The 26,424-nt window shown below is 37.5% G+C and overlaps 1 protein-coding gene across 1 annotated transcript in view; it reads left to right on the top strand.

Annotated features, from left to right (window-relative positions):
- The window catches only part of LOC115500153 (rab GTPase-activating protein 1-like), a 170,158-nt gene that overhangs the window by 110,761 nt on the left and 32,973 nt on the right, over nucleotides 1-26,424 (top strand). The window contains 2 exon segments of the mRNA XM_030294523.1: nucleotides 18,619-18,732; nucleotides 23,551-23,625. Of these exon segments, the coding sequence (XP_030150383.1) occupies nucleotides 18,619-18,732; nucleotides 23,551-23,625 (189 nt within the window).

Genomic DNA, 26,424 nt, shown 5'->3' on the forward strand with positions numbered 1-26,424 from the left:
TAAATAATAAAATGGAAAAATATTTTAAAAATTTAATTCCAGGAGAGCTTTTAATACCTATGTACAAAGGCATTACTACATAGGTACTAATAGACTTTGGTTGGTATTATACCTATGTGCTGATAAGTTTTAAGTTTTTAGGTTAATAGAAAAAGATCTAGGTAGCTACAAATTTGTACATTAATGATGTAATAAGATAGCTTTTCAATATCTAAATATTTTATTTATTGATAATTTTTTCTTAAGATTCATTCTTCAGTGGAAAAATTAACATTTTTCTTCTATATCAGGACTCAAGGAAACATCATTTTTGCCTGAAAGCTATATTAAAATATATAACTAAAATAGATATTGAAATCTAGAACATATAGTCTGACTATTTATACAAATGCAGACCTCTTCTAGAATTCTGAATGTAGTTCAGCAGTTCACAGATGGAGATGTTTGTGATCAGTATCATTCAAACACAGATTCTCTTTTAATTGTGTTAACTATCCCAAGACTGGAAACTCCATGGAGTTGTAAAATCATTTTAATATATCTAACCATTTTATAATTGCTATACATTTTTGCTACTCAGTACGCATACTTGATTCTCTGACTTAAGACTTGTTATTTTCAAAAGAAACTAACTTTATTTTTTTAGGTGTACTTATTTTGAGAGAGAGAGAGAGAGAGAGAGAGAGAGAATCCCGAGCAGGCTCCATGTCATCAGCCTAGAACCCAACACGGGGCTTGGTCTCATGAACAGGGAGAACATGACCTGAGCCGAAACCAAGAGTTGGATGCTTAACTGACTGAGCCACCCGGGTGTGCCCAGAAGAAACTAACTTTAAAGTAAAACTGAGTATTTGTTAAGCATTATGAAATATTCCTAAATATTTTCTTAGAAATCATAATTTGTTTATTGGGTTATATAAAATATAGCTTGAGGAATGGGTGTTGATCTTGTGTATATGTGGTGTCTATGAGTGAGTGATTTTGAGAAGATTTTATTCTTAGCATGTAATGCTTTACAAAGTCTTTAAGCAACTAATATAAGTCAAACAATACAATCTGTATTAAGCTGTACTAAGAAGGCATTTGATACATGGTCTTACTTGGTAATACAAATAATATAATTTAAATAAGTATTTGGAAATCATCATAGTTATCAGAAACATGTGTTTGAAACATGACTTGTATATAATAATTCTGTGACTTCAAATTTAGCTGACTCATAAATTACCTCCCTTACCACCTTTTTATTCAAAATGACACTTTTTGTGTTCATTTTTGTCAGGTAACAGTTCTTGAGTATTTCCTCTCCATGATGGATTACTGTGCAGAAGAATCAACAATAACAAAGCAGGAAAAGGTTGACAGTGTAGTTAGCATTTATGCCTTATCTATATATGATTTGGGACAGTTTTGCCAAACATTGAATAATTTTCCTGTGGGAAACTTGAGCCCTAAAAGGAAATGAACATAGCTAAAAGACTGCATATCACATGGGACTTAGACTTATTTTTAGAATGGCACTATAATGCCATATTTGGATTGAAACAATGTGATAGCAGTGCATTATTTTATTTAAAACTATCTTTTCTGAAGTCATCTAATTTTCTATCACATTGTATGCTATAGAGTTAGTGTTAGAAGTATATAACTGTTTAGCTGACCAGTGCTAAAGCATGTATTAAAATTAGAAGCACTTGTTTGGCAGGCATTGCCAGAGCCCGCGTTCTGAGTCTGCTCTGTATAATAAAGATTCTGTGGCAGTTCATTGTCATAGTACGTAGTTGTCTTTTTGTTGTGTAGGTTTAGAGTAAGTTGTTTTCTTTATTGGAAGGGAAAAAGAGAGTAAAGAAAGATTAGTGGCATTGGGCGTTGGTATAGTTATCTGATTGTGGGAGAGCACTTTCCTAAATGAAACAAAAACAAAGAAACCCAAATGGATTTTGCCTCTGAGAAATGATTTTCTTAAAGATAATTAACAAAGGTATTTCATACTGAGCTCTACTGTGTTTTGGTTAGTGTCATTCATAGGTGAAAAGAAGAGAGAAAAGAACAGAACCCTCTTACTGCATCATTTATATTATGTGTCAGTTTTTCTGCTACCTGATTTATCTCCTTTATAATTTGATTTGGTTAAGATAAGTTATAATGTTGGTAATATACAGTGGATTTCTGAATTGTGTACTGTCTAAAATTGCAGATGCCCCACAGGGCACTAAGTCCCAAACAGGAAAATCTGCCAAATACATATTTTGTCCCTTGGCCTCTCTCCCAAGGTTGGAAATTTGCCAACATCATAAATCTCAAGTCTGATGGGAAAGAGCCACCACTGATGTAAAAGGCCTTATGATTAAGATACATGTTGGAATCCACCTAGCATTTAGGGGAAATGCCTTTTGTTTGAATAACTTCTTGAAGGGCCATATGTTGAGGTTTTCTTTACTTGGTTTTTATGTATAAGAGCATTATATATTTCTCTGTCTTCATGTTACTAGGGCCTCAGTTATGTCTCTTTTACACTGAGCAGACTTTATCCAAGGAAGCACTTTCATATGAGTAAAAAGAAAAAGCATATTGGGGCACCTGGGTGGCTCAGCCAGTTAAACGTCTGACTCTTGGTTTCAGCTCAGGTCATGATCTCACAGTTCGTGAGTTTGAGCCCGCCATCGGGCTCGGTGCTGACAGCACAGAGACTGCCTGGGATTTTCCCTCTTCCTTTCTCTCTGCCACTCCCCTGCTCAAGCGCTCTCTCTCTCTCTCTCTCTCTCTCTCTCTCTCTCAAAATAAATGAATAAACATTTAAGAAAAACATTAAAAAAAAGAAAAAGCATATTTTCAAAGTCTGTGTCATGTCGGTTTTAGTTAGAAGACAAAAACTTTGTATCATATGTTAAGAACTGTAAATGCCACTCACTACTGATAAGGGAATTTCTTCCAGTTTTCCAGTATATTTATTTGGGTTAATACTGTGGGGCTAAAAAGCCAAAAGAGTTGGGTTCCAGTCCCAGCTCTTCCCCTTTCTAGCCAAATGATTTAACTTCTTTCCTCATTTGTCAAATAGGGAAAATAATGGAACTCATGTCAGAGTAAGTTACGACAGACAGATCTGTCTATATGATGTGTCTGCATATAAGGCTCTTAAAGCAATGACAGCAGATCCATCTTAGCTCTTGTTATTGTTGTTTAATTATTTTTAAGTCTGTAAAAGTGAATTTGGCAAAAGGAAATAAGTGGCTCTGAACCTTACTGAGTGTCTACCATTTGTTGGACACTCTTCTAGGAGTTGTAGATGGCATGTGAGCAAAACAGAAATCTCTGCCCTTGTGAAGCTTCACATTCTAGTGAATCCTTTAAAATCTGTGAACAATCTTCTTAGAAAAGTGCACACAAAACATTGCATGCAGTGTCAAAGAATTTATGGTAACCCGGGAGTCTGTTTGTTAAATCTCAGAAATCTCTAAGAATATCACGCATACCTTCTTTTTATTTTTCAGAATTCCTGTGTGAGGCATTCCTTAAGAGGGATACTGTATTTGTTTAAGAGACAAGATAATTGTTACTGTTTTCCTTAATCACCTTTTTTGGCTCTAACAAATCGGAAATGCTTAGAAATAACATAATCAATTGAAATAAAATCTCCAGGTTTTGCAGATTTTTGTAGAACCATCTTTGTCTTTTCCAGACACAGGAACCTCTGTTTTCATAGGCATAAAAGTCTTACTCTTTATTTTTTTCACTTAAGCAATTCTGCTGTTTCCAGAACATATGAAATGAAATTACAAATGATGAGAGTTTTGTGTAACGAAGAGAGAATGATTTTACCTCAAGGATGTTTTCAGTCCTCATTTATTCACTTGTAAACACAGCACCCCTTCAACTTCAGTTTTCTTCTTTGGGGTTTTTGTCCTAGGGGATTTTAAAAATTAAGTCTTTAAAATCACTTCTCACAAGCTATAGCTGACTTTTTAAGAGCAAAGTATAACCAAAAACAACTTTTTTTTTTAATTTCTGTGTAACATATTATAAAGATAGAACAAGGTATATAATAGATTTGAGTGGGGTTTGGGTGGTTTCCATTTTATTCTGTTTTCTTAAGTGTTGCATGATGACTTTTAACAAATCATTTATAACATTATAGGCTAGTCCTAAGAAGATCTAACTTTTTATTTAGGCAACAAGCTACTTTGGATATAATAATCTTCCCTATGTTGGTTATTTCTCATGGCAGCCTTCCACTACATTTTCTTTGTTTGGGTACTTTCTTTTTCTTCCTGCCATTCTTAGCTTTCTATTTTTCAACTTGAGTTTACAAAGGGTGTGTATTCAAAGGGTTTCCGCCAGTTCCCAGTACCTTGTTAATCCTGAGAAGTTACCCAGTGGGCCAATTCTCACAGTAAGGTACAAAAATAGTTGTCCAGAAAAATTACAGAATGTGGTACCACTGTGATTTGAACTAATGGATGACTTTCAAACTTAGATGGAGAGAAAGAAACAGTACATGAGTATTATCATTTCCTTAGATTTTTTTTTCTGTAGAAATTATTTTAGAAGAACCTTAAATATTTAAGAAAGTAACACATCCTCACCATTGCTTTATATTTTGTACACTAAAAGGGCATAAGAGTTGGGGCCAAGAGAGAAATCATCTGTAAATCTGTCACATGAGCAGAGTCTACTTGTGATTGCTGTTGAGCTTATTTATACCCACAGTGTTCATTTCACCAGTTTTATTTCACATATTCAGTTCAGCTTTTTATTGAGTGCCTAATAAGTGCAGATCATTATTAGTATGTGAACTTTGGTAGCTTAACCTTGCTAAGCCTAAGTTTCCATGTTGTATAAGGAGGTAATGCCATTTTTTTCTTTTAATACATTTTATATTTAAGAATGGTTTTAGGGGCACCTGGATGCCTCAGTTAAGGCACCAGTTCTTGATTTCAGCTCAGGTCATGATCTCATGGTTTGTGGACACCACAGAGCCTGCTTGGGATTCTCTCTCCCTCTCTCTCTGCCCCTTCCCCACTTGCATGCATGCACATGCACTCTCTCAAAAAAAGAAAGAATGGTTTTAGATTTATAGAAATATTGTGAAAATAGTGCAGGATGTTTCCATATAACCTGCACTCTTTCCTCTGTCATTAGCATCTTAACATTAGTATGGTATCTTTGTTACAGTTAATCAACCAATATTGATAGGTTAATATTGACCAAAATCTACACTTTATTTAGTTTTCCTTAATTTTTACCTAATGTCCTTTTTCTGTAGCAGATTCCATCCAGGATAGTATATTACATTTAGTCCTCATATCTCCTTAGGCACCTCTTGACTGTAACAGTGTTTCAGACTTGCTTGTTTTTGATGACTTTGATGATCTTAAGGAATACTGGTCAGGTATTTTATAGAATGCCCCTCAACTGGAATTTATCTGTTTCTCTCACAAGGTTATGAGTTTGGGGGAAGAAGAACACATTAAGTTAAGTACCATTTCATCACCTCTTACCAAGGGTAGGGACTACCAACATGACTCCCCACTGTTGATGTTGACCTTGGATCATCTGGCTGAGGGCATATCTGTCAGATTTCTTCACTGTTAAGTCACTTTTTTCCCCCTTTCCATACTGTATTCTTCCAAAGAAAGTCAACTATGCCTAGCCCAAACCAGAAATGGGGTTCCTCTAAGAGGGCAGCATGTATGCCTAAGTTACTGGGAATTCTTCTGCATAGGATATTTGTCTCATTTCCCCCATTTATTTATTCAGTCATTTATTTATATAAGTGTAGGTGACTCATGGGTATTTATTTTATACTTTAGATTGTAATCCAGACCACTTTCATTTATTTTGTTCAAATTGTTCCAGCTTTGGCCATTGGGAACTCTTTTATTTGGCTCTTCTTTCCCTTTGACATACTCCTCTTGTTGTGGATTTGTTTTCTTCACGGTCAGGGTACAGAGAAAGCACTTCCTTACGCTGTGGCACTTCTAGATGTTCTAGGTTCATCTTGTATATTTCCTGCCCCAGTCCTAGAATCAGCTATTTCTCTGAGGAGTCTTGGTTCCTTTTATTTGTAAATGGTGTTAGAAACCAAGATCCTGGCAGTAGAAGTGCTCACTGCTACCTGATGTTACTGCTTCTAGGCCCTCACATCAACTGACAGAGTAAGGAAATATGCGTACAATAGTGCCTTTTGATCAGTCACCATGTGGGTTCAGCAAAAAATGCATAGGAATTAGTATGGGATAGAGTCAGTAAACTTTATTTGTAGTTCTTTGCAGCTTTAGATGCAGTTATTAGTCATACATAGACTAGAGGGAGGACAAGACAAGAACATAAAAGACTATTCTAAAACAGCAGGGTATTTACTGTAAGGGCACTACTCATTAATGTTGTGTGTACATTGATTGGTACGCTTTTCTGGAGAACAAATTGGCAGTATAATTCACACTCTAAAACATGGGTTAAACTGGATCTTGTGGGGAACAAAGTGACCGTGGAAACTGTTTTTCCTTTAGGAATCGTGGCTCTACTTTACGGCCTTGTAGATAGCAAAAGAAGTAGAACAGCCTGAATATTCCAAAGTCAGAGATTTAGCATAATTGTAGCATAGCCACGTGACAGATCATTGTACAGTAAAAAATGGCAGACGTGAAAGGATGATCATAACATTTTGCAGTTAGTAAAAATGAATTTTCAAAACAGTGTAAACTTTTATAAAAACAATTACATAGAAAGTTAGGCATATACCTCCACCAAACATTAGTTACAGTTATATCTGAGTTATGAAATTATCTTTCATTTTTCTTATTTCCTCCCATTATAAGGCAGCAAAAAATGTTTTATAAAAATAAGAAAACAAAAAGTTAGGTTTTTCTTTTAAAATGCAGTAAGGTGTATTGTTAATTTTGGGTTGTGTTTGGGCAACAGTCCCATTTGACAAGAGTATGAAGAGGGGAACTAAAAGAGATTTAGGTTTTAGTATGAAGTGTTAATTCTTGGTATTTGTTTAGTGAATACATTTTAAAAGAGCCGAAATATTAGGGGTACCTGGGTGGCTCGGTTGGTTAAGCATCTGACTCTTGATTTCTGTTCAGGTCATGATCTCACAGTTGGTCAGTTTGAGCCCTGTGTCAGGCTCTGCATTGACAGCATGGTGCCTACTTGGGATTCTCGCTTCCCTCTCTCTCTTTCCCAAAATAAATAAACATTTAAAAAGTGCCAAAGTTTTAGGGTATAATTTTTTTAATGTTTATTTTTAAGAGAGAGATACAGAGTACGAGAAAGGGAGGGGCAGAGAGAGAGGGAGACAGAATCCAAAGCAGGCTCAAGGCTCCGAGCTGTCCACACAGAGCCTGACATGGGGCTCGAACTCACCAGCTGTGAGATCATGAACTGACCCGAAGTCAGATGCTTAACCAACTGAGCTACCCAGGTGCTCCTAGAGTACAATTTTTAATGAAACTATTTCCAGCAGTGTGCATTGTATTCCATTATATGATTATACCATATTTTTTTGTCTTTTTCTATTGATGGATATTTGGGGTTTTTATGAACATTCTTGGACTTTTTTTTCCTTGGATGTATATTTTTGGTTCTCCTGTGTAATACTGAGGAGGAGAATTGCTGGATCTGGGTAGATGTGTGTTTAACTTTACAAGTAACAGCTGCATAATTCACCAAAGTGGTTGGGTCATTTTATACCTCCTTCACAACATTTGAGAGTTCCAGTTGTTTCATATCCTTACCAACATTTAGTATTGTCTTTTTATTTTAGCCAGTCTGGAATGTTTCAGTGCATATGTTTATGATTTCTGACCTGTACATATTGTTGATATTGCTGATTGAAATGTAAGAAACAGTATGTCACTATTATTATAGGATTTCATTTAAACCTTTACTACTCTGGGGATACAGAAGCATACAGACTTTTGGAGAAGGCAGCAAACATTTTTAATGTTGATTATAACATGAAAAAGCGCATATGTTCAAAGGGATATACCTTTCAAGTTATTGCAACTCGTTTGTGACAGAATGTCTGTAAAACATGAAATTAATCAACAGTATATTTAATATCACTACAAAATATTTAAAATCACTACAAAAGTCTTCTCTCTGGAGGCGCCTGGGTGGCTCAGCCGGTTAAGTGTCCGACTTCAGCTCAGGTCATGATCTCACAGTCCGTGGGTTCGAGTCCCACATCGGGCTCTGTGCTGACAGTTCAGAGCCTGGAGCCTGCTTCCAATTCTGTGTCTCCCTCTCTCTCTGCCCCTATCCTGCTCATGCTCTCTTTCTCTCAAAAATAAAATAAACATTAAAAAAAAAAGTCTTCTCTCTGTTCATATTGCCCATGAAAAATTACTGTAGTATATATTTAGAGAAGGCCTTGGCAAACTGTGGCTTGGGAGGCAGATCCAGCATGCTTCTTGTTTTTGTAAATAAAGTGTTATTAGAATGCAGAAATGCGTGCTTATTTACGTATTATCTATGGCTACTTTTACTCTACAAAGGGTAAATTTAACACCAGATGACCCAAAAGGCCAAAATTATTTGCTGTCTGGCTGTTAACAAAAAAAGTTTGCAAGATGTTAAGACTGCATAATCATATGATGCTTTAGTTTTCTTCTGGATATTAAAGCTGTTTTTCATAGGATGAAGTGGTGGAAACAAAACCAATTGATGGGGGAAAAAAAACCCATCTCTGCCATAGCTTTGATAATTTTCAGGACACATCTCAACTGATAGTCGTTTTGCCATTCCCTGCTCTTTTAAGGTTTATATCTCAGCATGATTGTCTTACGTACCCTTGTAATATCTTATTCTCTGTAAATATTTATATTTGGTTAACTTCGGGTGTATTTGGTTAAACTTCATCAGTTTAGCCATGAGTAGTATTACCCAATATGTCTTGCACCAGAAAGTTCCTTGTTTCCGCTGCATCTGTGCTTAACTCCTTAGAAGTAAAAGCACTGTGCATTATGTAAACCTTAATGTTATAAGCCCTTGGGTTTGGCTGTTTTGCAGCTCTTTGCTGTGTTCTCTTAGGAAGAAGTCATCTATAATATTACTGTGATTTGTTTTCAGAATCTTTTCAAAGTTAATGATTCTGACAGGAGCTTACTAAATTTGCCATTAGGTTAGAATTTCTTTATCATTTTTGTACAGCTTGGCTTCTGGCAAGTCAAATGGATGTATTCCCAAATTTTTCAGCATATCTCCTAAGACTAGATATTTTAAGTAAGTGGTTGACTAGATATTTTAAGTAAGTGGTTATCATTCTTGAAGACTTCAAATTCAGCATGTGAATTTTCAGATTTACCTTCTGTAAAGGGCATTTTACTCCTTAATTCTCTGATGACTCCCATGGTCAGTGGGTGAAGGAAGCCAGATTGATGAGAACTGATCAATTATAGTATATTTTTAGTTTTGTGTTACTTTCCTTTCCTGTGTGCATTTGAATTTCCAAACCATAGCTCTCTGATAACTGTGTCCTTCAAGTTACCTTTCTCACCAATCTATGACTAAAGTAACTGGCATAGTGTATTTTGAAGTTTTCCGTGTCCCTCTCAATTCTTCATTTAATTAATTTTTTTATGTATGTATGTTTGTTTGTTTGTTTATTTTTTGAAGGAGAGAGACACAGAGCATGAGGGAGGAGGGGCAGAGAGAGGGGGAGACACAGAATCCAAAGGAGGCTCCAGGCTCTGAGCTGTCAGCACAGAGCCCGATGCGGGCCTCGAACCCGTAAACCATGATATCACCTGAGCCGAAGTCAGAGGCTTAACCGACTGAGCCACCCAGGCACCCCTCTTCATTTAATTTATTTAACCTTCATGCTGTGTTAAGCCACAGTCTGTCATTCTCAGAATGTTTCAGAACTTTCATTGTTGTTTCATAGAATTCCTTGGAGTGAATTCATCTAACATTTTCTTTAAAAGAATTCTCTTTAGAAGTAGAGACATAATTCAAGAATAGAATTAACAAATTCTTTTAGAATAATTTGTAGCTCATTCCAAATATAGGTCAATATCATGTCTGTTCATCATATCTGGAAAGCTTTGTCAATGTGAAATTCATCTTAGTCATTATTTTAGTGTTTTCAGTCTCCTTTTTTTCTTTCAAGTCCCAAAATCTTCCAGAAACTGCATTAATGCTGCTTTGGTTAATCTTTCTTTAATACTTTGGAATTATAATTCTGATTTTCCAAATCCTTATTGATTAAATTACTTGTCTAAGAGTGTTCCAGAAAGTAGCCCTTCTTATCACTACATATTCTCTTTTGGCACATTTTGGGTGCCTGTCTCATTGTGGTCTTAACCTTTTCATTTTCTTACTTGCCATTTATATACTTTCTTTATGAAGTGCCTGTTCAATTTTTGTCAGTTTATTAGGTTGTCTTTTTGCATTCTAGATGTATTCTAGTTTTTTTCACATATATGTACTGCTTGCCTATTTCTTTTTTAATTGGCATGTTGTATTGTATTCTTTTTAGATTAAGTTTTTATTTCAATTTCAATGTGGTTAACACACAGTGTATTAGTTTCAAGTGTACAATGTAGTAATCCAGCAATTCTTTACATTACTCAGTGCCCATCATGATAAGTGTACTCTTAATCTCCATCACCTATTTCACCCATCTGCCCCTCCGACCTCCCCTCTGGTCACCATCAGTTTGTTCTCTGTAGTTAGTCTGTTTCTTGGCTTGTCTCTCTTTGGTTATCCTTTGCTTGTTTATTTTGTTTCTTAAATTCCACATATGAGTAAAATCTTATGGTATTTGTCTTTCTCTGACTTATTTTGCCTAACATTATACTCTAGCTCCATCCATGTTGTTGCAAATGTCAAGATTTCATTCTTTTTTATGGCTGAATAACATTCTTCTGTGTGTGTGTGTGTGTGTGTGTGTGTGTGTGCGCGCGCACGTGCACGTGTTCACCATATATATATATATACCATACCTTCTTGATCCATTCATCTGTTGATAGATCCTTGGGCTGCTTCCATTATTTGACTATTGTAGATAATGCTGCAGTACACATAGGAATGCATGTATCCCTTTGAATTAGTGTTCTTGTAATCGGGGGGGGGGGTAAATGCCTAATAGTGTGATTTCTGGATGGTAGTGTAATTCTGTTTTTTTTAATGTTTATTTATTTATTTTGAGAGAGAGAGAAAGAGAGAGAAAGGGAAAGAGAGAATCCCAAGCAGGCTTCACACCCAGCACAGAGCCCAACACGGGGCTTGATCCTACAACCATGAGATCATGACCTGAGCTGAAATCAAGAGTCAGATACTTAACCGACTGAGCCATCCAGGTACCCTGAGTAGTTCTATTTTTAACTGTTGTTTTCCACAGTGCCTGCACCAGTTTGCATTCCCACCAATAGTGCACAAGGGTTCCTTTTTCTCCACATCCTCGCCAATAGTTGTTTCTTGTATTTAAAAAAAAAAATTATTTTTTATTATGCCTATATGCCAGGCAATGTCTTGGTGCTTTGCATGAATTCATACTGAAAGTAGCTACTATTTTATCTCCATCTTTTTTTTTTTTTTTAATGTTTGTTTATTTGAGAGAGCATGAGCAGGAGAGAGGGCAGCGAGAGAAGGAGACACAAAACTGAAGCAAGCTCAGGCTCCAAGCTGTCAGCACAGGGCCCAATGTGGGGCTCACCCCCATGAACAATGAGATCTAGACCTGAGCCAAAGTCCAGACACTTAACCAACTGAGCCACCCAGGCGTCCTTTTTTTTTTAAATTTTTAAATTTTAGCCATTCTGACAAGTATGTGGTCATATCTCATTGTAGTTTTGGGTTTGTTTAAAAAATGTATTTATTTATGTAATCCTCTATATCCAACGTGGGGCTCAATCTCATGACCCCCAAGATCAAGAGTCACATGCTTTTCTGACTAGCCATCAGCACCACTCTCATTGTAGTTTTGATTTGCATTTCCCTGATGATGAGCATCTTTCACATGTCTGTTAGCCAACTGTATGTCTTCTTTGGAGAAGAAACGTCTGTTCATGTCTCCTGCCCATTTTTTTAAACTTTTTTAAAATGTTGATTCATTTTGAGAGAGGGATGGGTAGAGAGAGAGACAGAATCCGAAGCAGGCTGCAGGCTCTGAGCTGTCACACACAGCCCGACGTGGGTCCTCAAACTCATGAACCGTGAGATCATGACCTGAACCGAAATCAGATGCTTAACTGACTGAGCCACTCAGGGGCCCTGAGCTGTCACACAGAGCCTGACGTGGTCTCAAACTCATGAACCGTGAGATCATGACCTGAGCCAAAAGTCAGATGCTTGACCGACTGAGCACTCAGGGGCCCCTGCCCATTTTTTTTTTTTAATATTTGTTTATTTTGAGAGAGAGAGAGAGAGAGAGAGGAGAGAGAGGAGAGAGAGATAGAGAGAGACAGCAAGCGGGGGAAGGGCAGAGAGAGAAGGACAGAGGATCTGAAGTGGGGCCCTGTGCTGACCAGCAGCAAGCCCAGTGTGGGGCTTAGACTCACCGTAAGATTGTGACCTGTACTAAAGCCAGATGCTCAACTCACTGAGCCACCCAGGTGTCTCCTGCCCATTTTTAATTTTTTATTCATTTTTTTGAGTGTTGAGTCATATCAGTTCTTTTATGTATGTATGTATGTATTTAAATCCAAATTAACATATAGTGTCATAATTCAGGAGAATTTAGTGATTCATCACTTCCATATAATACCCAGTGCTTTTCCCAACAAGTGCCCTTCTTTTTTTATTTTTTTAATGTTTATTTATTTTTGAGAGAGACAGAGACAGAATGCTAGTGGGTTGGGGGAGAGAGAGGGAGACACAGAATCTGAAGCAGGCTCCAGGCTCCAAGCTGTCAGCACAGAGACCGATGCAGGGCTCGAACTCACAAGCTGTGAGATTGTGACCTGAGCTGAAGGACGCTCAACCGACTGAGCTACCCAGGTGCCCCAACAAGTGCCCTTCTTAATGTCTGTCACCAATGTAGCCCATCCCCCCACCCAATACCCCTCCAGCAACCCTCAGTTTGTTCTCTGTATTTAAGAGTCTCTTACGGTTTACCTCCCTCTCTGTATCTGTTTTGTTTCTTAAATTCCAAATCATATGATATTTGTCTTTCTCTGACGTATCAGTACTTTATATATTTGGATATTAACCCTTTATCGGATATGTTATTTACAAATATCTTCTCCCATTCAGTAGGTGTCTTTTGTTTTGTTGATTGTTTCCTTCACTGTGCAAAAGGTTTTTATTTTGGTGTAGTCCCAATAGTTTATTTTTGCTTTTATTTCCCTTGCCTTGGGAGACATACCTAGAAAAATGTTGCTATGGCCAGTATCAGAGAAATTACTGCCTGTGCTTTCTTCTAGGATTTTTATTGTTTCAGGTCTCATATTAGGTCCTTGATCTATTTTGAGTTTATTTTTGTATATGGTATAAGAAAGTGGTCTAGATTCATTCTTTTGCATATTGCTCTCCAGTTTTCCCAATACATTTTTGAAGAGAGACAGTCTTTTTCCCATTGTATGTACATTCCTCCTTTGTCAAGGATTAATTGACCATATAGTTATGGGTTTATTTCTGGATTTTCATTTTGTTCCATTGATCTATGTGTCGTTTATGTGCCCAGTACCATACTGTCCCCAATGATTATAGCTTTGTGGTATAATTTGAAGTCTAGAAATGCGATACCTCTAGTTTTGTTTCTTTTTCAAGATTGCCCTTGGCTATTTGGGGTCTTTTGTGGTTTCATACAAGTTTTTAAGATTATTTGTTCTAGTTCTGTTGAAAGTGCTGTTGGTATTTTGATAGGGATTGCATTAAGCCTGCAGATTGATTTGGGCAGTATAGACATTTTTACAATTTGTTCTTCCAGTCATGAGCATGGGATGTCTTTCATTTCTTTTTTAAGTTTATTTATTCATCTTGAGAGAGAGTGTGCATGCAAGCTGGGGAGAGGCAGAGAGAGAGGGAGGGAGAGAATCCCAAGCAGGGGCTTGGGACGCAGGGCTCAATTCCCACAAACCACGAGATCATGACCTGAGCCGAAACCAAGAGTCAGATGCTCAACTGACTAAGCCACCCTGGCACCCTGTTTCTTTGTGTCATCTCAGTTTCTTTCATCACTGTTTTATAGGTATTTTATTATTTTTGGTGCAATGTTAATGGACTGTTTTTCTTAATTTCTCTTTCTGCCTGCTTCATATTAGTACGTAGAAGTGCAACAAATCTCTGTACATTGATATTTGTGTCCTGAAACTTTACTGAATTCACTTATCAGTTCTAGTAGTTTTTTGCTGGAATCTTTGGGATTTTTCTATATATAAAATTCATGTCATCTGCAAATAGTAAAAGTGTTAATTCCTCCTTGCCAGTTTGGATGTTCAATGGCATATTTTGTAAGAAAATTTAATTAAATCCAGTTATTGCGTTTTTTTTTCTCTTGATGCTAGAGGGTAAGGTAAGTTTCTGTCATGCTGCAGTTTTAGAACTGAGACTGAGACTGTTTATATTCAGTCCTTTGTTGCTTATTTGAGCTATTCATGAGATAGAGAGTTATTAATGGTAAAGATTTCTTAATTCCCTATATGCCTATGGTTCTCTCTCTGCATGCTGTTTCACATTGTGTGAATTTGGTAAAATTTAAAACTGAGTTCAAGAGACTTCATATATCCTAGGCTGAAAAAAAAAATCATTAATCCACTATAATATAGCTTATATTTCTGATCTAGACCCCTTTCATTCTCATTTCTCCTAATAATTGTAGGATGATTCAACTTATTTTGCATTTTGGACTAAAAGATTCAAGTCTTCACTCTGTTTTACTTTTTCATGACTGCTATTTCTCTGCCTGCCTTTTACACAAGGAAGTTACAAAGGAACCAATCATTTCGGCATTCTTGGTTTTTTCAGATGTTTAGTTGGAATGTCTTTGAAATTATCCAGTTAATAAGGTTCTTTCCTGACTTAGTTTGTTCCTCATTCACATGGATCTGAATTAACACTAAGCATTAGAGAATCCTGGTTTAGGTAGGGCTGTAGACCACATGAGTGTTTGCCATTGCTCAGTCCTAAAGGACAGTTTGGACTCAGGGCTCTGGGTGGCTGAGTCTGTGAAGCAATCCGACTTCGGCTCCGGTCATGGTCTCGTGGTTTGTGAGTCAAGCCCCACGTCAGGCTCTGTGCTGAGGAGCCTGACGCCTGCTTCAGATTCTGTGTCTCTCTGCTCCTCCCCTGCTTGTGCACTCTCTCGCTCTCTCAAAAATATTAAAAAAAATTTTTTTTAAAAGAAGAGTGTGGAAATTATTAGGTATATTTATCAAGCTTTGACCGACTGTATGCCCTGCATTATGCTAATCTCTGTGGAAAATTTAAAACCAAATCACAATCCCTATACCTATGTGAATAGTTTTATAGGGCGGATAAGATACACAAAAATAAAAATATAATTTTAGGTACTGTGTGTGTGTGTGTGCGTGTGTATTTCACATATCACTGGTGAGTGTACATGTGAGGGTTCAGAGGAGAGCCCCAGCACTCAGCAGTGCTGGATGGAGATTGCTTCCTTTCACTTTTATCAAGTCTTTTCTGTATACATGTCAGACACTGATAGGAGTTGTTCATCTAAGAAACTGAGCCAACCTTCAAACTCGGCTATGTGTGCCTCTAAGCTATACCCCTGTTTTAAGATCTTTAGGTTAATACGGATTTACATCATTTTTATCATTTAGCTGTATATTTACCTAAAGTAGGATTCTTCTTAATCTGAAGAGCTTGAATCATCTTGGGTCTCTTTCATTTGTGTGGGTGTCCTTTTTTATTTTTCCATTTAAAATCAACCTTGTAATTTATACACAGTAAAATACACAAATTTTAAGTGAATGATTAAATACATTTTAACTACCACCATAGATGTAATGGGTAATATTTCCATATTCAAACTTCCAAAAGTTCTTTCATGTCTCTTAATAATCAGTTTTCTCCTTTTAACTCTAGCCTCTTCAAAACACTGATCTACTTTCTATAATGTACAATTTTACCTTTTTTTAGAATTTCATACACTTGGAATTAATGGAAAATAATCTTTTGTGTCTGGCTCCTCTCAGTTACAAAATGCTTTTGAAGATCCATTCATGTTGCACGTATGGGTTTTTTTTGTTTTCCTGAGTAGTATTCCACTATCTGGATTGTACCACAATTTATGTATCCATTTACCCATTGGAGCACATTTGTATTGTTTCCAGTTTGGGCTAATATGAATAAAGTGGCCATGAACATTCCAGGTCAAGTCTTTGCATGTCTTCATATTTTCATCTCTCTTGGAGAAATACCTAGGAGTAGAATCACTGAATTAAATGGGAAGTTTATGTTTAACTTTATATGACCCTCCAGACTGTTTCTAAAATATTTGTACCATTTTGCATTCCCCAGCAAATTTTGGGAGTTCCAGTTGTTTCATACCCTTTGCCAGTACTTGGTATCTTGGTTCTTTTTAATTTAGCATTTAGTAGGTATGTAGTAGGATCTCATTGTAGTTTCAGTCTATATTGTTCTAATGATGAGTGATGCTGAAGTTTTGTCATGTGTTTATTCACCATGTGTATGCCTTCTTTTGTGAAGTATCTCTTCAATCTTATACCACCATACCCCGTTTTTATTTATTTATTTTTTTACGTTTATTTATTTTGAGAGAAGATAGAACACACGAGCAAGGGAGGGGCAAAGAGAGAGACGGGGAGAGAGAGAATCCCAGGCAGGCTTCGGACTGATAGTACAGAGCCTGATATAGGGTTCAAGCTCACAAAGAACCGTGAGATCAAGAGCTGGATGGTTAACCTCAACTGAGCCACCCAGGTGCCCACCATTCCCCCTTTTTAAAACCAGTTGTTTTTGCCTCTTTATCTTTTTTCAAAGTTTTGTATTCTAGATACAACACCATTATCAGATTTTATAGGCATTTTGTCCTGGTCAGGTTTACATTTTCAGGTTCTTAACAGTGGCCTTTTTTGAATAGTACAGCTTTAAAGTTTTGATGAAGTCCAGTTTATCACTTTTTATTTCATGATTCATGACTCTAGATAGCTCTGCAGATCTCTTTCTTTTCAGCTTTTCCTATCCAGTAGACTGATCTACAAACTCTAGCTACTTTGCCCTCTCCGTATTCTTTTTATTCAACTCAGGGAGACACTCCCCACCCAGCTCTGTTTCAGGTTGCTCTCTGTGTGCTGCAGCCTGGAAGCTGCCACTAGACAATAACTACTGTAGTCTCAGGTCTCACCTTGGGTTTTGTCCTTTTGTCAGGGAGCAGCATGGTTCTGAGTTGCCTTAACTGCTAATAACATATTAAAAACTAGTAGTATACCAGTAAAGCTCTTTAGAAAAGCAGTTTGGCAATGTCTTTGAAAGTTTAAATAGTTTACTTGTTAAAAAAAAGAGCATAGGCTTTAAAGTTAGTTGATGGAGTTTGGGGGCATAAGAATGATAGTGTACAAACTTGTACTGAGTAGTAAATAAACCATTGAGACCTGATGAACAGTATAATGAATATATTACGTAATGTAATAAATATGGATACAATGGCAATCATATTACAGTATATAAATGTATCAGAGTAACACACTGTACACCTTAAATTTATACAGTGTTACATGTCAAACTTGTTCAATAAAATTTTAAAATATAAAGTTCAAATCCCACAACTGTAAAATACTTATGGCCCTAGGAACATGATTACCTAAAAGACTGGAGAAATTACTGGACAAGAGAAGAATATCACTTTGATTTTTCATCTTGAAACAGGAGTATCAGGCTCTTGGATGGTATGCTGAATATGATGTAGTCTCACCAAGGAGAAGCAAGTCTATTGTCTTATGAAAACAATGCATTGTTAAAATAGAAGGTCATGTTTCTCAGCTGTAGTTCTTTAGCATGTAAGCAAATAAAATTTAACAAGGGGAATTTATTAGAAATACCTGGATACTTGCTATGTGGTATGAAAGTTTGCTGATATTATTGACATATATTTAGTTTTCTCCACTGGCAAAAGAAAGGATATTTTCCCATAGCCTACTTGAATCCCTTGACATTTGCTGGTCTAGTTTCCTATTGAGTAGACTCTTGGGTGCATTTTTATGCCATTTGCCCTTAGGATAAACCCCAATTAAGGGACTTCTCTTTTCCTTTTGAGAACCTGGCACATGGGCTTCATGCCAAATGATCATTTAAAGCAGCAGTTTTTGTACCCAGTTTTTCTAGTGGGAGCATTTTACCTCCTTTTGAGATTAGCTTGAATATTTTCCTATAGGAAGTCCATTTTGATTACATTTTCTATCTTGCAATAGAAAGGTCAGCAGCTGTACTTCCTTGCAACAGAAATGGAGTATACTTGAGGTATATACAGTAAGCAGGTTGCTTTTCTTCCGTATTGTTTTTCTTAATATTTTATTTTGCTTTCGCTTGAACAGTTGGTGCCTGAAGATGTGGTAACTCTGGGCATGCATATGTGTATGTATGTCCCTGCAGTATTTTAAAGCATGTAAATGAGAAGACCTTGTTATATAAACTCACACAAGTACGTACATGATTGATTACTAAACCTCTTTCCTAATGTTTCCACAGGAGTCTCCCCAGGACAGTGCCATCACCCGGGATATTAACCGGACATTCCCAGCCCATGACTATTTTAAGGACACAGGAGGAGATGGACAAGATTCCTTATATAAAATATGCAAGGTATCTCACATCCAGAAAAAAACCTCGGTTTTGAATGGTCATTCTCGTTCTTTGAAATTACACAAAAGATAACTACAAAGTGTAATTTGCATTTGGTATTTAAGAAGGCAAAAAAGAAGAGAGTAGACTTTCTGAAATTGTGTTGTTACTTTTTAATTTTACGCTCATGATGAACAGGAAGTCAATTAGAAATACAATGGCTAGGTTTCTTTTACCCTTTCAATCAGGACTTTCAGATGACAGTCCCCTGGCTCCACATTTAAATTTTTGGCAGCGGGTTTTATGTTAAGACCTTCTGTGTCCTGTAACACTGCAAACTCCTTTTTGGTATTCACATTATAAATTACGAACTTGGCACCTAGGACCTATCCAACAGTGGGAAGTGCTGATGCCTATCGAGGTGGACTTTTAGCACTGCAGCATAATAAATGGTGGGAAATACTGATGTCTGTCAAAAAGTCTGTACAGGAAAGCTGTAAAGGAAGTGTTCAATTTCAGCAATCCATTTTCCAGAATATTTTGGTACTTCAGAGCCATAAGGCTAAAAGAGGACCTAGGACCAGAGTTCTTCAACCTTCCTCTGCCCTTAGAACTAGTCTTTAGTCTCCACCCGCGCACCCTCCCCCCCCCAAATTAATTAAATACCTAGTTAGCATCTACCATGTAGGAAATACAGACGGGGCATGAGACATAATCCTTAAGGAACTTATTATATGTTACTGATTGAGAAAGTACAACTAACAAGTTTTAGGACAGGCTAACAATAAAAGACAGGTTTTTCCAGTGATAAACTAGATGCTTCAAACTATAAGGGGAGTTAGATTTAGAGAAATGTTTTTTGGGTTTAATTTTAATTTCCCCACAGTTGTCATTTCTTTTGTAATATTCTTCTCTGATCATCCTTTTTTAGCCCCTTCTCAGTTGTGCTTCCCCGTAAGCAGCCATCCAGCTATGCCTCATCCTACTGCAAAATTTCCCGTAAAGAAACCCTGTGCCCACTGCCTCTGATCCCCAACCTCCTTATCTCACTGCACTCTAGTTTCCTTCTCATAGTGTTCTTCCTTGCAGTTCTCTTTGCTCTTGACCTCTCTCGCCCTCTTGGTTTTGCTCTCCCTTCTCTCACAACATTGCTAACTCCCTTTTGATTTCATTTCTCTCTCTACCTGCCCCTAAAACAGAGGCCTTCCCCTAGGTGCTCAGTCAGTAGTTCCTGTAGCTCTACCCTGTCTCCCTGGGTGACTCTTTCCACCCCCAGAGCTTCAGCTATCACCACTGCACAGATGTTCCCAAATCCACATTCTCTCAAGGCCTGAACTTCTAGCTGCCAGTTGTTGTTCTTCATGTAAAAGTCTGTTAAGTACATCAAACAAAAATGTCTAAAAATAGAGTTCATTTAAAAACATGTTTTATTATAAGAATTTTCAGATATAAAAGTTGAATACAAATATAAAATTTGTATACATCCTCCACCAGATTTAATGTTTATGAACATATTGCCACAGTTGCTTCATCTATCCCTTTTTTTCCTGAAGTACTTCAAAGCAAATATCAGATATCATGATCCTAAATTCTTCACTATGCATCTCAAAATATAAGATCATTATTCATCTGTAGCTTCCATCATTATTGATCAATACCATCCAGTATCTGCCATATTCAGATTTCCCTAAATGTCCTCATACATTTGGTTAGAATCAGAATCCAGCCGCATCCATATGTTTAGTTGTTACGGCTCTTTTAATTAGAAACCATCTTCCTTTTTCCCTCCATGCCGTTATCTTGCTGAAGATACAGTCATTTCTCTGTTAGTTTTCATTGAGTTTGATAAGATTGATGTCTGGGGCTCCTGGGTAGCTCAGTTGGTTAAGCATCCAACTTCAGCTCAGGTCATGATTTCATGGTTTGCGAGTTCGAGCCCCAAGTCAAGGTCTGTGCTGACAGCTCCAAGTCTGGAGCCTGCTTCAGATTGTGTGCGTGTCTCTCTCTCTGTCTGCCCCTCCCCCACGCCTGCTCTGTCTCTCCGTCTCTCAAAAATGATAGGATTGATGTCTCTTATAGCTATACTTCCCTTTCTGAACATTTATTTATTTTGAGAGAGAGAAAAAAATGCACACATGCAAATGGGGGAGGGGCAGAGAGAGGAAGAGAGACTCTCAAGCTGGCTCCGTTCTGTCAGCACAAAGCCTGATATTGAACTCGATCCCACCTACTGTGAGATCATAACCTGAGCTGAAGCCAAGAGTTGGTTGCTTAACCGACTGAGCCACCCAGGCACCACTTTACTTCCCTTTCTAATCACTGCCTGGTACGGGGCAGGCCTCTGTCATATGTTGCCAGCACTTTTACAAAAGCTGCCTTGCATTAGTCTCCCTACCTTTGAGTTATAGCAAACTTACTTTTTTCTCCATGTTGACCCCAGGATTGGATGATTTCAGGGCTTCCAGGAAAGCCTTTATTGCTTCCTCATAACCCACAGAATACTATCAAAATTTCATAGTTCATTTCCTGGTCCCAGATTCCTTAGCTTAGCATTAAAGACATTTTATAATCTATCCTGGCTTAATTCATAAATATTTTATGCTTCAGCTACATTGAACTTCTTGTACTCTGAGTTGATTTACGTGTCCAAATGTCCCACCTGAACCATGAAGTTCTCAAGGGCAGAAATCACTTTATATGTTAGCATCTGTAGCAGTTGGCACAGTGGTTGACATATAGTAGGTACTCATTAAATGTTGATGAATTAATGAAGTGCCTTTTCTTCCCCATATTTCATTACAGCTCTCAAGAATTTTATATTCCAAACATTTCCCAAAGGTGTCGTGTACTTTCACATCTGTATATATTCCTTCAAGCTTTTCTGTGAACCTGAAAAATCTGCTCCCCTCCATTCTCTACCTTTAGTACATTTCATTCTAGTGCATAAGTAATTAAACCATGTGCTGAGCAATTTACCTGAGAGAGCTGAGAATACATCAAGTCTATGATACAAATATGATTAGTCTCATTTCTTACAAGTAAGAAGTATAAGTAATGAACCAAAGGTCCAGACCGAGACATTAGCAGTTGTGGGATTTCAGCCCAGCTCTGACAAACTCAGAAGCTTCTTTTCTTTCTTGACCAATCAACTGTTAATTGACTTCACAGACATTGTCAGACTGCTTTCTACAGAGCTGTATTGGCATATATTACCACTAGCTTGTAACACAGTCTTATAAAAATTATTAATACTTATTAGTGTTTACTAATTAGACAGGTGAAAAGTGATGCCTTATTATATAAGCAGATTGTTTCTCAAGCCCTCTGCATATCTTGTCTTTGTTAAAGTATATGTGTTTTCTGCTCTGTAGCCCTCTCATTGGATAAGCTTTGATGACATGGGGAATTTAATGAGATTATATGAAATTCTACTTGAATTTATGAAAGCATAATTACCATTTATATATATATGTATATATATTACTATATATGTATAAAATGTATTTCTAAAGCTATAGTTTTACCAAAAGCTAATGGTAAAACGCATGTGTATATTAACTTAATTGTCATCTAATAAGCATTCACATCATATTTTGCTAACTGATCTTTATTCTGAACATGCTCATTCTGAATTGCTTTCTTGAGATGCACAGTGTGTCACAAAAAAAAAAAGTGAAGAATAAAGGGAATTTCATCCGAAATAAACTTGTCAAAGGGAATAGCATTTTCAATCTGTAGGAATTTCCCTTTCCACCACAGCCTACATGAGAACTGTAAATATTAATCATAAAAACAAGACTGAAAAACAAAGAACCAAAAAGAATAAACCACAAGGAATGTTAGATGTCAATATTCTGTTAAAGATAGTGTTCAGAAGAGATGGGTAATAATCATCTGCCGCCAAGAAAAATACAAGAATTCCAAAGGAACCCACAAATGGTTTCAGAGTAGTCCCTCTTATCAGAAAAGTTATTACTGGCATTGCGGAAAGGATTGTATTTTGGTGTCTTTGCCAAAAGATTTTTTCCCAGAAAGAAAAATGAGTAAAGTTAACATTGTTAGAGAGAGCCTGCTGTATGACTGGCTGGGTTGAAGGTGTGAGGTGCTGGCTAGGTTGGATAGGACGTCATCCCCAGCCCCTGAGAAGCTCACAGTCCAGTAGAGAAGATGGACATTTAAAATGATGTGTCGGGGGCACTTGGGTGGGTGACTTAGTCGGTTAAGTGTCCTTTGGTTTTGGCTCGGGTCATGATCTGTCTTGGTAAGATCAAGCCCCATGTCGGGCCCCACCCAGAGCATGGAGCCTGCTTGGGATTCTCTGTCTCCCTCTCCCTCTGCCCGGCTCTTGTTCACGTGTCCACGCAAGTGCATGCTCTTTTTCTCTCACAAAAAAGATAAATAAAACAAAGCAAAATAAAATGCAGTATGATAAGTGCATAATAACTATACTTGTGTAGCAAGTACCATAGAAGTACAGAGAAGAGAGGGAATCCCCAGAGAATGGAGTGCTTGGAGCCTGAAGGAAGAGCATATTTTTTAGACAGAAGACGAGACAGCATGAGCAAAGACAACGAGTTACAACAACCTTTTTTCAGTGCTGAAGTGATTTTTGTTTAACTTTACCCCTCCTGGCCTACAGGAAGTGGCATGGTGACAGTTCTGTTTATTGTAAAGAAAAATTGCAATTGGAGAGAAATATTTGCATCATTCATTGACCATCAAAATGCCATAGTGGAATGTGGGAATCTTCTAGGTTCCTATGTTCAGAGTCCTGTAGGGCAAGTATGGCCCATGAGTGACTACATTCATTTACACCTCCTGTGTTTTTTCTTTCTCCAGGCATATTCTGTGTATGATGAAGAGATTGGCTATTGCCAGGGCCAGTCATTTCTCGCTGCTGTTCTGCTTCTCCATGTGAGTATTAGGTTTCTGTTACGATTTACACATGAGATGCCTCAGCTTATACTAGCCTTAGACTTGAGCATGGTTTTATATTGGTTTTGGCCAGACCCTGGTACGTGAGTTTTGACTCCTGTATCTGGAAACCTTTACCTTAAATTAATGTAACAATGTCATGGAAGAGAAATATGGTAAGAATAAATGACAGTGTTGAAGACTAGTACAGGGTAGATTTCATTTTTATTGCTAGAATGATTGGATAGTCTTGGTTGAACTCTTAGGAACATTTTATATTCTGTAAGGTAGACTGTTCTTTAGTATTTATTTGGGGGATCTTTGTATTAGAGGTGGAAAGGAAGAGAAGTTGGCTATTTTTAGTGCCATTTTATTCATTTATTTATTCAGCAAAGACCTTTACCCTCCACCTTACTGATATTCTTTCAAATCCACAGCAAAATTGAAAAAAAAGGTTAGGGTGCAATACCCATAAACTTTTGTTCTATTTTACCAATTAATATGTTATCACACATCTTTCTCCATCTCTCTATGTCTCTTTTCCTCTTTTTTTTTTTGCACGCATTTTATTTTTACCAAAAACATTTTTTGAGTTTATTTTTGGAAAATCAGTAGCAAACATCAGCATACTTCACTCCTAAATACTTGAACATGAATCTCCTAAGGACATAATCATAATACTCTAGTCACATCCAGAAATTCCACATTGATTCAGTAATGTCTTACACACAATCCACATTTGATTTTCCCCAATTGTTTACTCAGTGAAGTCCTTTATAAGTTTTTTTTTTTTTTTTCTAACCAAGATCAGTGACAATTCAAGCAATGCTTTTGGTTGTCCTATCTCTTTATTTTTTTTTTAATTTTTTTTTTTTAACGTTTATTTATTTTTGAGACAGAGAGAGACAGAGCATGAACGGGGGGAGGGGCAGAGAGAGAGGGAGACACAGAATCAGAAACAGGCTCCAGGCTCTGAGCCATCAGCCCAGAGCCTGACGCGGGGCTCGAACTCACGGACCGCGAGATCGTGACCTGGCTGAAGTCGGACGCTTAACCAACTGCGCCACCCAGGCGCCCCTCTCTTTATTTTTTTAATCTAAACTATCCCCCCTTGCCTTTCTTGTGCTTTATGCCTTTGACAGTTTTGAAAAATTCAAGCAAGTTGTCTTATAAAATATTCCACATTCTTGATTTGTCTGATCATTTCCTCTTGTTTAAAATTAAAATGCTTGGCAAAAATACCACACAGGTGATGTTAGTAGAGAGTTCATGGGTACTTCCATCTTTAGCACGGTAGATGCTAGAGATCAGGAGTGACTAAGGTAGACATGGTCCCAATCTTTGTGGATACAGAGCTAGTGAAGCTGACTGGTTATAAGCAGAAAGTCACACAAGCACATCATTATCTCAATGGCGCTATAAAGGTATAGTAAAAAGTTTGATGCAAGAGTATAACAAATGAGCCTTAATTTATATTATAGACTTCTCTGGAGGTAACCTTTAAGGTGAACACTGAGAAATGAGAAGCGGTGTCTATCGTTCTCTGTTGTACTTGTTTGTATTGTTTAACTTTTTAAAGCTAACATTGCTAGGAAAATAAGAAAACTATTTTAAAAGCAAGAAAGTGGAGAGTCGAGCACTCCCAGTGAAAGGAATAGTACACTATGCAGAAGCACTGAGATGGGGAAAACTTGGCATATGGAAGGAATGAAAGAAGGGCAGTGTGACTGGACCATCATGGGTGTGATGAGGAATGGGGAGGAAACTGGACAGGTCAACAAGACCAGCTTAAGGAGGGCAGTGGAGGCCAGCTCAGGGAGTTTGGATTTTGTTTCTCTAAGTAAGGGGAAGCTTTTGAAGAGTTTGAAGCCATTTTGTATATAGGTTGTAATATGAGTAAAACCAAAAACCATTTTGTATCTTCTTACTGTGAGAACCTAGCTTATTGGTATTAGTAAGCATGTAAAAATATCATAAAGCTGTGACATCAATAAAGAGGTCAGATGTTTTTTTTCCCCCAGCTCTATCGAGGTACAATTGACAAAAATTGTGTGTGTGTGTGTGTGTGTGTGTGTGTGTACATACAGAAGGTGTGTAATTTGATGAGATGATAGGCTCTACACTGCAAAACGAGTACCACAGACAAGCTAATTAATGTCCATCAAAAGGACAAGGTTTAAATTTTTTTTTTAATGTTCGTTTGTTTTTTTGAGAGAGAGAGACAGAGACAGAGAGACAGAGTGCGAGCAGGGGAGGGGCAAAGAGAGGGAGACACACAATCCGAAGCAGGCTCCAGGCTCCAAGGTGTGAGGACAGAGCCCCAGCGCAGGGCTCAAACCCACAAACTGTGAGGTCATGACCTGAGCCGAAGTCGGACACTTAACCTCAGGTGTGCCGAAAGGACAAGTTTTAAAATTTTGTTTGTTGGTTTTTTGTTTTTTTTAAGTTTATGTATTTTGAGAGAGAGTGAGAGCCGGGGAGGGGGAGAGAGAGAGGGAGAAAGAGAATCCCAAGCAGGTTCCACACTGTCAGCATAGAGCCTGACTCAGGGCTCAACTCACGAACTGCAAGATCATGACCTGAGCTTAAACCAAGAGTTGCGACACTTACTCGACTGAGCCACCTGGACACACCTGTTCTGTTGTTTTAATAAGACTTGATATCTCAAGTCTCCTCAGGCCTGTATGGTTTGTCTCTCTTCTCAACTTCAGTCCAAGAACATTTGCCCCCATTTAAGTATCACAGTCTCTTTAAAATGGGTTCCAGACAAATCGTCAGTGTCTTGGTTTTGAACTCTGT

The sequence above is a fragment of the Lynx canadensis genome, chromosome D4 (assembly GCF_007474595.2).
Source record: "Lynx canadensis isolate LIC74 chromosome D4, mLynCan4.pri.v2, whole genome shotgun sequence".
In the NCBI taxonomy this organism is placed as follows: Eukaryota; Metazoa; Chordata; class Mammalia; order Carnivora; family Felidae; genus Lynx; species Lynx canadensis.